Genomic DNA, 13,393 nt, shown 5'->3' on the forward strand with positions numbered 1-13,393 from the left:
AAGGAGTAACAACAGGTGATAAACTAAGAAAATCAAGTTTAACCGTATTTTGACATCTGATTATTTTCTAGTTCAACAAAATTATCTAGATAGGACACAACATGCAGTATTAGTTAGGAGCAGACAATTATTAAGATATGTAAGAGCCATTAAAAGAAAAATATAGTTTTAAGTTTTACTAATTTTTTTTTTTTTTTTTTTGCAGTACGCGGGCCTCTCACTGTTGTGGCCTCTCTCGTTGCGGAGCACAGGCACCGGACGCGCAGGCTCAGCGGCCATGGCTCATGGGCCTAGCTCCGCGGAATGTGGGATCTTCCCGGACCGGGGCACGAACCCGTGTCCCCTACATCGACAGGCGGACTCTCAACCACTGCGCTACCAGGGAAGCCCTACTAATGGTTTTAATGCAGGCGGAACATCTGGTTTAAACAAACGATTAATCTTCAAATTATGTTTGTGAACTTAATGCTCTTTTATGAATCTTCCAATTCCCCCACACTCCCACTGTGTCATTAGCTGGTATTTGGTTTTAGAAAGCAATTGAGAATGAGAGGTGCATCTGGTGTAAACTAAAAAAAAGACTAGGCTCTGCAGCATCTGAGTGTTGTAGCTTTCAGTGTCTCAGTGAGATCAAGCTATGAAATATTATCTTCTGGATGCTAAAACACACATGAAACAGAAACATAATAGAATGTCAACTAATTAATATATAATGAAAATATAACTGTCACATATAAAAATAATTCTGTCCACATATGGTCAAGTCATATGAAAAAAACAAATCATAATCAGAAGACACTTTATTCCTTTACTACAAGAAATCACTCAAATTTTGACTCATATTAACTCATTTCTTCCTCATAATAATCCATAATAACCCTAAGAAGTTGATAATATAAGCTCTTAGCCAAGAACCTATGTGTGATCTTTCAAGCCTGACCATAGGTAGCTACGAAGGCTTTACCTGGCATCCCTCACAGAGGAAAGCAGCCCTCCTTACAGCAGAGGTGGTGCACAGTCAATGTGCTGAGGTCTCTGAAGGGAGTTGCAATCAACGAGGACTCAGGGCTCCCTGACAAGCCATGCTTTTAAGTATGTTGACATTCCTAGCCCAGGTGCTTCCATTAGGAGGCCTCTTTACCAAGGGCCTGCCTTGGGTGCCTTTGCTGAAATGTCCTTAGAGGGGTGGGGGGAACCCTGAAGATACTTTTTCTCCACTCTGGCTCATTACTCAGTACTTTCCCACTCTCAGCCCTTTCCCCTCTCCCTCCCACCTGCCTTCTGATCCCCAGATCCATAAAACTTCAGGCAGGAGCCTTTGCTTGGGGGCTCCCTCAGCAGTGAGACAATTTCCTGTGTTTGTGTTGATCAGTCTGATCCATCTGACTCTGTCCTGGAGCTGTTCCATGGTGAAAAATGGCACGGTGGAGGACTTGGTACTTTTTCTACTGCAGCTTCTTGCTTATACTATTATCTTAAGTGACTAAAAGCTTGAATGTTACCTTCTTATTGGTTCATTGTCTTAATTGACCACCATGAAATCTAGCAGCTCAGCTCAGCTCTTGACTCTCTCCTTTTATAGTCGTGGAAATGGAGGTGCTGAGAGCATAAGTGACTTGCCCGAGGTCACATAACTAGTAAGAGGCAATGTTAGATTTCAAACAAGCCTGTTTGACTCCTAAATCCATTTTCTTAACTATACATCTTCTCCTTGGAAAATATCACTGTCTATTTTTCCATGTTCAGGTTCTGATATACTCCCATTTGCTTAATTATTCGAGGGCAAGTAATTTCCATCATTTTGATATTCTCATGTTGATGAGTGTTATTATAAAGCTCCAGGTAAGTGAAACATAACTCACTATATGACTTTTTTTCACTTTGAAGGGCAGCTTGTTGAATAGGCCCTATTGATGTAACTATTCAAGGATGTTAGAATGCTAGAGAAGTCTTGCTAGGGATCTGTACAAGAAAAAAGGCACTCATCTCTACTTTTTCCTGCTAAAGTTTAGACTGAAGTATCTCAAATATTTTGAGAAATACAATTTGGTTAAAAATATTCCAAAATAACATATTTTGAAAGAAGTAGTATCATTTAAAAATTGTTTTTCCACACACTTCAAAGCTTTTCTTCATTGTTTCAATTATAGACAAAAGGTATGTCAATAAAAAGCCAGGTTGCTCTTGAAAACATTGCACTTTTCTGCTTTAAGAATTAGTACTCAGTCCATTCTCTACATCTGTGTCCTTATTCCTGTCTCACCGCTAGGTTCACCAGAACCATTTTTTTCTTTTTTTTTTTAGATTCAGGGAGATCAGCTTGGTGCTTTGTGACTACCTAGGGGGGATATGGGGATATATGTATACATATAGCTGATTTACTTTGTTATACAGCAGAAACTAACACAACATTGTAAAGCAATTATACTCCAATAAAGAGGTGAAAAAAAAAGAATTAGTATTGTACCAAAACCCAAAAGCATACGTTAAGAAATATTTTGCAAAATATCACTTAAGAATCAATTATCCTTAAATTCTTTGTCAAAATTGTGTGATTTGAACATATTTACAATTATTAAACAAATCAGTGTCTCCAAACGCTAAAGGAAAAGTAGACACGTATTTTATCTTATAATTATTATAAATATAATAAAATATAAATAGAACATAAATATAATTAATAGAAATAGTGTAACATATTTATATAAGTATAAATTAAATTAAGCGTATACATGTGTATTGCCATCTTTACCTGAAATAGACTTGAAATGGATAAAATACCTGTCTGTGGATTATAATTTATTCTTCACATCCATTCTCTTAAATATAAGGGATGGATGGAATAAAATATAACTTGGAATCATCTGATTTTCCTATTTATGACCTGATCTATTTCATTTATTTATCTATTTATTCAGGATATATCTATTATCCATCTATCATGTGCTAGAACAGAGGACAGGATGATGAATTGGACCTTGTCCACAAGGACTTTTCATTTTAGAGTGAGACAATGCCAGGGTTCAGCACTGGTTATTATAGGGTTACACAGGAAAAGTTACCTAATCTCGCTTATAGAAGAGAACACTTCTTAGAAGAGATAACAACTGATGAGTATCTTAAAGTATGAATAAAATTTGCCCCGCAAACAAAAGAGGAAGGGCAGTGCAGACAAAGAAATTTTAAGAACTCATTCTATAGAGGGGGAAAATAAGTAGGAATCTGCTGAAAACTCCAAGTCGTTGGTTTTGACCCTACATTAGTCAGTTGCAGTGACAGTGTTTTTAGACAGGGTCATAGTTAGATTTCCATTAAATACAGCTCGTGCTGGCATTTTGTCAGGTGGAGTTGTCAGGACTGAAGGCAAGGAGAGTAGTTAAACACAAGGGCTCTTAACCAAGGGTTCTTGGGCCCCTAAAGGGGCTGTGGATAGAATTTATGAGGTTCTTGAACTTGATGGGAGAAATGTTACATTAGTTTTGGTCTCACATTTAGGTCTTTAAACCATGTTGAGTTAATTTTATATATAGCATAAGATAAAAATCTAACTTCATTTTTGTGTCTGTGGCTATCCAATTTTCCCAACACCATTTGTTAAAGTGACTTCCCTTTTTAAAATAATATTTATGCCAATTACTATTTCAAACTGTATTACATATTAATCCCACTGTTAGAATACTTTACGTAATATAATAAAGAAGTATATTACTATATCACATAAAGTATGCTGATAGGTGTATTTCAATATAATTTATTTTGTTGTAATCCTTTATAATTTATTTTATAAATTTATTGATTTTATACATATTAATTGATGATATAAAATATTCATTTTGAGCCTATTTACTTATTTTAAATATTATGAGAAGGGGGTTATGGGTTCACCAGACTGCTACAAGGGTCATGGCCTCAAAAAATATTAAGAATTCAGAGGTTGTTCCAAGAATTCAGGCAACAGACGAAGTCTTGAACTAGAGCAATGGTATTTAAAAATACGTACAATGAAGAAATAGGCAAATTCGGCATGATTTAGCAATTAAATAAATGTCAAGAACCAAAGATAAGGTGAACTCAGTGATGCCTACCAACGTCTTAACTTGGGTGATTTGATTGGTTGGTGATGGGTAGTTCTGGAACTTAGTGGGGAAGCTGAATTTAAACCATGAGAACTGCCAGTAATCACCCATGGGGAGAAGGTAAATGAAGAAACTGACTCATGATAAAGCCATGGAAAACCAATATTCAAGACCAGCCAATATATTATTATCAGATATGGTATCATGCACTGTATATAATGTGTCAGCAAATAAAACTCATATGTAAAGAATAAAACTTCAACAAGCAATTGGTGGTTAATCTGTAAAGAATCATTTGTTATGATTCTACTCTGCATTTATAGTTTTTGTACCTGCAATTATTTGCATGCAAAAAAAATTCAGCTACTGGTGCCTAATTATAGCCACAAACATCCAAATTTGCCCTCAAAAGAATAACACAAAGAGATACCATCTGTGAAAGTGCAGTAAATCCCTCACACATTTCCTGCTCCACATACTGTAAGGCTGGTGGACACATTCCCTTTGGCTTCTGTCTTGGGCTTTATTCTTGCCTGATCTCATTCATGCATTATAGGCTAATAACTAATAATCTGAAAGTCAGTAGGCCTTTCATCTTATCCAAACATTATGATTTTCCCCCCTCATATAAAATTTACTACGGTATGGGCAGACTGAAAATTGGAAGCCATGTCTGAAGCACATCATTTGCTTTGTTAGTGTGGACAGATACAGTTTTTCATTCACATGTAATTTTACAAGGTATGCAACTTGAACACTGTTGAACAAAGATGATATCTCATACAAATTTCTGCTTAAAGGTGACAAGCAAATTATGTTACTTTACTTTTTAAAGAAAGTTTTAGACACTTATTAGAAACACAGCTGTCAGTTTGGTCAAGTATATTCATATTTCTCTGTTATTAGGACCATCAAGAAGTTTAATAATTGTCCCTTGGAATTTGATTTCCTACAAAAGTGCTATAACACAATCAGTAGTATTGCAAATAATCATTGAACTGTGTGAAGATAGTTATGATTTCAGATGGGAAACATATAATAATAGATGAGAAATATAAAACACAGGGTAATTATTGATAAAGATTTTGTTCTCATACATATGTCAGTAATAATAAATGTGGGGACAACATAGCCTGCTGTATGAAAATGAAACAGATTCCCAGCAGAATAATTTCCAAAGCCTTTAACAAGAGCTCAAATATTACTTGCTTATCATTTAACCATATTAAACACTTTGAATCTAATAAATCCTCTGTTGTAGAAATACTATACACTTTAAGAATGGGAAATTGGCTAGTTTATTAGGCTAATGACTAAAACCAGAATTTAATATATATTTCTTCGGTATGAAATATATATTTCTCCATTCTATTTATAGTGTTTAGAATTGTCATAAGGTATTACCATGAAGATTTTAGGGGTAAATGAAGGCTTAGCAATTCTAAAATTTTCACTGGTTTTATTTCTTATCTAAAAATTTCAGTTAATAGGAAAGTACATTTTTGTACTACTACCTTTTTCTCAGTGGTGTATGAGTCACAAAGAGTTGAAGTAGCAGTTACACACCAGCCTTAAGTTTATGGACAATGGGCCACATGCTTAGACATTAGAAATATGGTAAAATAATTTAGATTTAGCAAAAGGGATCAGGTTAAGAAAATGAGAATTTGTAAAGGGGGAGTATCATTATAAAAAGAGAGTTAATTAGAAGCAAAAAGAATGTCCTGTCATACATAACTACACATTTCAATGGATGCAGTCAAAATTCAAAATACTATTAATGACATGATAAACATAAGCCATTCTTGTGAAAACAGAGGTAGAAGAATCTTTTGAGACATTAAAAAGGATAATGTACTCACATCCTGTGCTACCATTTGTTGACACCAGAGTCAGGTTGGAAGGCCATGGATTCCGAACAATATCTTGCCAATGAATTGTGTCTGTATAACAAAGAAACTTGTTCTGGTCTACATAGACTCCACCATTTAGGATTTCTGTATTAAAACAAACAAACAAACATAGATTGTTGTCAAACTTTTTGATGATAAAAGGTAGTCAATAAAAATGATTTACTGTTAAGCTATTTTCAGTGTTAAATTACAGTTACTTTGTTAATAGCCAAGATATCTTTAAAAATATCTTTTTCCTGAGCCATATAGGTTGCAGAAATTTGAAAACATTGAACAATACAAAGAAAACAACCACTCATAATTCAAGCACTCAGAGAGAAACACACTTCACTTTTTGGTACAGATGCTATCAGTCTTTTTTTATTTCCTCTGAAATTGGAATGATATTGCATATAATATTCATAACCTGCTAGTTTTGTTAATACTAACTGGTGAGTATTCAATGGTAATTAAATATTATTCTATGTTATTTCCAAGCATATAATATGTCAGGGTATAACTTAAACAGTACTTATTTAACCAATCCCTTCTTAATGGTAATTTAACTTTTTTACCTCTGATTAGTTCTTTAAATTTTTTCTATAAACAACATTCACATATTGTGAATACTTTTAAGACAGATTGTGAATATTTTTAAGACTCTTGCTACAATTGTCAAATTTCCCTTAAAAATATTGTTTCAATCAATGTGACATTGACAGGAATCAGTTAGGTAAGTAATTAGCACAAAGTGGAAGCCAAAATTAATGCTTCAATCACAAAAGTGTTCTTTGTTCATCTCAAATGTAGTCAACAGAATTGCCAATTATTCGTTAAGAACAGCACAAAGCAAGATATCATAAAAACGCTCTGGTTCATTGGAATAAGGGCAAGATTGTGGGATTATGTGTATCAGAGCCAAGTTTTACTTGATTCTCTATTTCACTACTCTAGCCTTAATCAACTAACTTGTCCTCTCTGAACAATGGCTGATCATATACATAGATTCTCATTGAGATAGCTTTAGGTTATCCAGAAAAAAAGTAGATATTCCCTCTGAAAATACTATTCGTATCATTTTAAGAAATTGGTGAGAAATACACATAGCATCTTCCTACTCAATATCTACCACATTTTTTCTTCTTGTCCAATACAAGAACAAGTTAAAAGAAATCATATATCAGTCCATAAAGCATCCAGATACAAATAACAAAAGTCCAATTAAAAGTAATTTATATAGATAAGGGATGATTTTTCTCACAAAATAAGAAACCTATCAGAGGCAGTGTGGATATTAGTTTAGCTGTTCTGCAGTACCCACAACCTGCTATGTATGTTGGCTTTATTCATTCAAGGCATAAGATGGCTGTTGCATCTAAAGGTGTTTGTTTGAATTCAAGGCAAGGTAAAGACAGAAGAGCAAGCAGGAGACTTCCTCCTGGTGAAGCTTCAACTTTCGATTTGGAAAGACATGCTTTCCCCAAGGATTATGTCTGCATTACACTGGCCAGAACAATATCCCATGGCCATTCCTACTGCAAAAGAGGTTGAGTGAGCAAGTATGTAGGTGAACATATTGTTATTCAAACAACAAAAGCCAAATGTGCAGGGGTGTTACTGAGGAAGAAGAGGTCCATGATACTGGGAAGGCAACTAACTCCATCTCTTGTGCTGGCCTTAAGAAAATCATCTCTCCTGTTCAGTATCCCAAGCTAAACCTTTAAGAGTCCCCTTAAACCAAAAAGGGGCATAAAATAATGAATGGGGGCTTCCCTGGTGGCACAGTGGTTGAGAGTCCGCCTGCTGATGCAGGGGATACGGGTTCGTGTCCCGGTCCGGGAACATTCCACATGCCGCGGAGCGGCTGGGCACGTGAGCCATGGCCGCTGAGCCTGTGCATCCACGTCCGGAGCCTGTGCTCCGCAGTGGGAGAGGCCACAACAGTGAGAGGCCCGCATACCACAAAAAAAAAAAAAAAAAAAAGAATGAATGGAAAATACCATAAAAATAGGTATTTGTGGAAGTAAGATTGGTGGTCACATATAAAATGCTTTACTACTTTGCATATATAAAATCCTTGAGATTAATTTTGACATTTCAGGGGTTTCCACATTTAAAATCAATCCCATTTCCATCATTATTCCTTTCACTGACTATTGGATCCATTTCCTCAAGTGAGGGGGAAAAAAAAAAAACAAAGAAATTAAATCATCTTTCTACTTCTAAAACCCAGTTCATTCCTTTTCATGACCTAACAATACAACCTTCATCAAAGCAGAGGGGAGATGTAAGATGTAATAAAGATTGTGAAGATGGATTTCTACACTAATGTTTGACATTAAGTCTCTATCTAAGAAATGTGACGATCTCATACTAATAGCTTTCTCATGAGACATTAGGTGATGCTCTTCTGCTCTAGGAATAATTCTTCATTAGGTGACAAAGAAAGGAGATTTTGACTGCTATCCAGGAAATGAAGGTTATTTTTCAGTCTACATTTGGAAAAGTTCTACTTAAAAAAGAATGTGAAGAGAAAAGGTAATAGCTCAAACATTGTAGAAAGAGTATATTTTTCAGGAGTTACATTTTAATTCAAATAGTTCATACTGACGGATCACAGTATCCATCTACAACTTCCTATCTAAAAATATTCAAATAGACTCAAATTATATTATACTGAATAATAATCACATCAAATCCTGTTCTTTGATAAAAATTAATCTGTTACCAATGTTGACATTTGTTTATTAGAAATATTCTGTTCAAGAGCTTGGCTTATACTTGGAAAATGATTTAGAAAAGAGGCAATAATAATTCAAGTATAATCTTACATGTTAAATTTTTAAATTAAGACTACAATCATGATCAATCTGGATGAGACTTTTATTCTGAATTCAAAACCCAACATCTGCTAGCAATTCTGGATCAGGGGGATTTGTAAAGTTTTAGCATTTAATAATGTATATGTATATTTTCCCTGAAAATAGTCTTTTTTCTGTTATGTTTGTTTTAGACCATAATCTGTAGTTGAATGTCATAACCTCACAGTCAGAAAGTGTATATTTTATTGATATATATAGAAGTTTTTATGTACATTTCATCTTATATTTTCTTTTGATCAACTTGATTACTTAAACGTGTCAGAAAATAATGTCAAAATTGCACTTATTCATTTATATGGTTTACATTATTTTATGTTTATACAGTGTTAAAATATTAATTTAATATGGTTATGTGGGAAATATTCAGTTAGATTTATTGCTGGATTAAGCAACTTCTAAGGAAAGGTATTGACCTGCAAGAAAGTTGTTAAAAGACACAGATTATTTGCTGGACAAAAGGGATAGCTAATGTGTCTGCCTTCACTGATTATAAAGGCTTTTTTAAAGTTATATGTTTAGATTAGAAAAAGGGACAAAGATTGAAAGAGAATCCAGGATGATACCAGAAAAGTGTCCAGCTGTACTTTAAATCTACCTTTGCAAACAGATTAGTTTCTATCAGTTTTATTAAAGATTTATTAGAAGGTACCATCTTTGTTACACCAAGAGTTTCTATCCCTTTAGCATGAAATAAAATGATTAATAATTATATTTTAAGACGGTGACAAAAAGACAGTTTCTAAGGAAGATAGGCAAATGAGACCCAGACTTTACTGATATTCAAACAAGGATGCCTGGAAGTGTGGAAGGACTCAAAATGTAGAATAACTAAGAAGTTCAAGGTAATCTCATTACATTGAATTTCACTTTCCCTGTAGGAAATATATCACAGTAAATAAAGAGAGACACAAATAGATTCTTGGTCATTGAAACAATTGGTAGAAGAAAATCTGTTATGAATTTTCTTATCATATTATATAAAAATATTTCCAGCAAGTTCACAGAACTATGTCTCCTTTAAAAATGCCACCATTAAATATAATAAGATATATTAAATACAACTTTCTATGAAAAAATGTATAATTTCATTTCTTAAAAAACTCCACTAAACACTTAAATATGTTTGTGTCTCAAACACTTCCTACTAGATTAATACATGCAAGTCAAGTAAAAAAAGAAAGAAAATAAATAAACATGATTTGTAACTGAAATAATTAGACTAAACTCCATGAAGGCAAGGGCTATTTTTCAGTGCTGTATCTATAGCATCAAACTTGGAGCAATATTTAGTCAATGAATATTTGTTAAATTGAACTGAAAAAAATTGTACCCTGATATTTGTCACCAACATTGATCAATTAACTTCTGTTATAGTTCCTAATTTTAAATTACATTCTGACAAAATCAAAGTAAGAATGAAAGTTATCTTTTTTCCATAAACACTCTACAGTTGATTTTTTTTTTTTTTTTTTTTTTTTTTTTTTGCGGTAGGCGGGCCTCTCACTGTTGTGGCCTCTCCCCTTGCAGAGCACAGGCTCCGGATGCGCAGGCTCAGCAGCCATGGCTCACGGGCCCAGCCGCTCTGCGGCATGTGGGATCTTCCCAGACCGGGGCACGAACCCGTGTCCCCTGCATCGGCAGGCAGACTCTCAACCACTGCGCCACCAGGGAAGCCCTACAGTTGATTTTTTATTGGTCCAACATTTCATTAAGCCAGGGGTCATTTCTGTTTTGTTCAAAACTCTATCCCCAGTGTCTATCATGCAAGGCACAAGCCAGATACACAATAAATGTTTGCTTCATAAAAGAAAATATAATATCTGGAGTATAAAAAAATGAAATACATATATAATTTTGAGGTTAGAGTTTTTATAAGTTGAAAGAGAAATAGCTTTTATTACATAAAATGCTGATAATTGATAATGTGCAAAATTACTGCAGGCAGTACATTTAATATTTATAAGGTACATTTAGATATATTCATTGGTATCCCTAAACCTATTTTGTGTACCACATTCAGTTATCATTTATCAGGTGAATAATGATGATTATGAGCTATCCCAGACAGATAAAATTCTCCCAAACTTGTACAAATTACCTAGCGTGTGCTACACAAAAGTCTAAATGCATGTTTTTATATTGAACCATAAATCTACCTCATATTTTTCCTTAAATTACTTTGTAGAAAGCTGTAAAGTGTCAATATGACATTTTAAAGAAGGTGTAAAGTACTTGTATCTCAGCGATCCAATCCACAAAGTTTGTACATTTAACCATTTCTTCCCTCGATTCTCATCTGCATGAATTTAATAAAGAAGGAAATGTTTGTGTTATTTAAATAGTTATTTTGTGCTTTTCATTTCTTTTCAAATGCTAGTTATTATAGTGAATTTGGGGGATGAGTTACCATTAAGAGAATCATTGACATTTTGCAAATATATCCTCGCAAAAGAAAATGTGATAAAATACTAAATCAAGGTTGTTTTTTGCCCCTGCCCTGTAAGAAATAGCCTGATTTTAATGAAGCATCCCTGCTGAAAATACAGATTAATATGGCCTTCTTACTAGGTTTAAGGAGTCAACAAAATTGCTTTGACCCCCAAGCACAATTCATAAATAAGACTGAATGTCTTTCTCTTTTTAAAAAATAAAGGTTATAATTTTAAATGCAGTTAGCCATATTTCACTTTAGTTTACGTGATCAGTATCAATAGTAAACATTTTACCTTTACTCACAAAGCTACAAGCACAATGATATAAGAAATATCTAATAAGCAAGGATGAAATACTTAACCTTAATCCCTGACTGCGTATTTAAATGTCTTGTTTTGCATGGGTGCATTTACAGGTCAACCTTAGAATTAAAATGATAATAAAAGTAAATAAAGATTAGAAATATTGCACTTGTCTAATTGGGAATGTCTGAATAATGCATACATCAGAATTCTATTGCTTATCCAAGCCAAAGGTCACAATCAAGAAGTCAAAGTCCAAAGTGGCAAAAGCCCATATTCAAGATGAAGCTACAGGAAGCAGTTACTGGATTTTCTCAGACATAAAGTAATGTATCTTTCTCACTGTCATCACCTTAAGCCACGAAAGTCTGTTGGCAGATAATGATACAAAAGTAATATAGCTCACATCATTTACCTGTGATACTTAATACATCATCTCTGGAATGGACTTAGGCCAGAGATTCCTGTATCTTTCCCAAACCCAGACCTTTCAGCTGGGAGCACAATGAATTGCTGCTACCCCACTGGGTCAGCCCTCAAGGTTCATTATTAATAAGTTGAGACTCTAAAGGCTAATGAGAACCGGGTGCTTGAGGAGACAATGGCTCATTCATCATCAATCAAGCTTTGAAGTTTTTATACAGATGATTTAAGGAGAGTTGAAGTGTGCAAAATTGAAATGTCACATTTGTATTGGGAGTGGGGAGAGGGTGATAATGTAAATGAGTGATGTAACCTTCTGTATTTCAGCTCGATGATCAGAGTCAAAAGCTCAAGGATGCGGATACTGGATACCGAATGTTAGGAAATTACAGTGGACAGTTTTTCAAACACAGCAAGGCAATTTCAAGAAGAAATTATTAGATTCATTGACTGAAAGTTAGGTTAAGATAGAAAATAGTGGCAAAAATATCTTGATTTCAATTGAATGGAGCTTAGTAATTCTCTCCATAATGTTCCAATGTACTAATACTTCAGGATCCAAAACAATTCTCAGCTTTCAATATATTGTAGCTTGAGTCCTAGCTCTGCTGAGAAGTCTACTATGACCATCTAGTTTTCAGAGCTGAATTGCCTCTAACTTTTATGATATTGATTATCTGAACCATTCATCTAACAGAAAAAATACTACCTTATCTTCTTTATTCTTTTGTATATTGTCTCCCCTATCATAATGTAGGTCTCTAGAGGATAAGAACCATGACATACATCTTTCTGTGGCCCTGGTACCAAAGAAAGTGTCAAGCACATAGTAGAAATTCAAATGGTTTTGATGATTATAATGATACTGACATCTTCATAACATGACTAACATTTGTAAAAAGTTCTTAGTTGCTTAATTAATAACATAATTGTAATATCTTCTCCTTATGCACTAGATGATGTTTACATTATAAACTACATAAAATATTGAATACAGTTTGTGTGATCTTAATGTATCAGTTATTTCTATCCATTAGGAAAGTAGTAATCCATTTAAACATTCATATTCTCTGGAAAAATTTAAAAATAAATTTTGTCTTGTAACTGGCTTTAAATTACAAATACAGAATTTCCTTCTCAAATTGTTCTCTTACCTCATTATATAATTCTATGTGTGTCAACGTGTTTGATATTTTTCTTCTAATAATTTCTCCCAAACTTGTACTCCCCCTGTATGTCCTTATTTCCATTACAATCAAAATAACATGCTGTAAAAGTCAATTAGACTCAAAACTTGAGATTTATAATTAATATTTCCAGCTCAATATTTAGTCAGTCATGACACCCTAAATAAAATCCTCATAATGTTTATTTTAATTTATCCC

General features: G+C 33.9%; 1 protein-coding gene across 2 annotated transcripts in view; it reads right to left on the reverse strand.

The window, feature by feature from the left end:
* ERBB4 (erb-b2 receptor tyrosine kinase 4) overlaps positions 1-13,393 on the reverse strand; it is a gene marked incomplete at both ends in the record, with an annotated part of 1,145,028 nt that overhangs the window by 390,561 nt on the left and 741,074 nt on the right. For both annotated transcript variants that reach the window (XM_081242707.1, XM_081242706.1), the window contains one exon: positions 5,939-6,073. In XM_081242707.1, coding sequence (XP_081098833.1) covers positions 5,939-6,073 — 135 coding nt within the window. The remainder of the gene's footprint in view (positions 1-5,938; positions 6,074-13,393) is intronic.

This window comes from Mesoplodon bidens, assembly GCF_964165515.1.
Source record: "Mesoplodon bidens genome assembly, chromosome: 8".
Classification (NCBI taxonomy): domain Eukaryota; kingdom Metazoa; phylum Chordata; class Mammalia; order Artiodactyla; family Ziphiidae; genus Mesoplodon; species Mesoplodon bidens.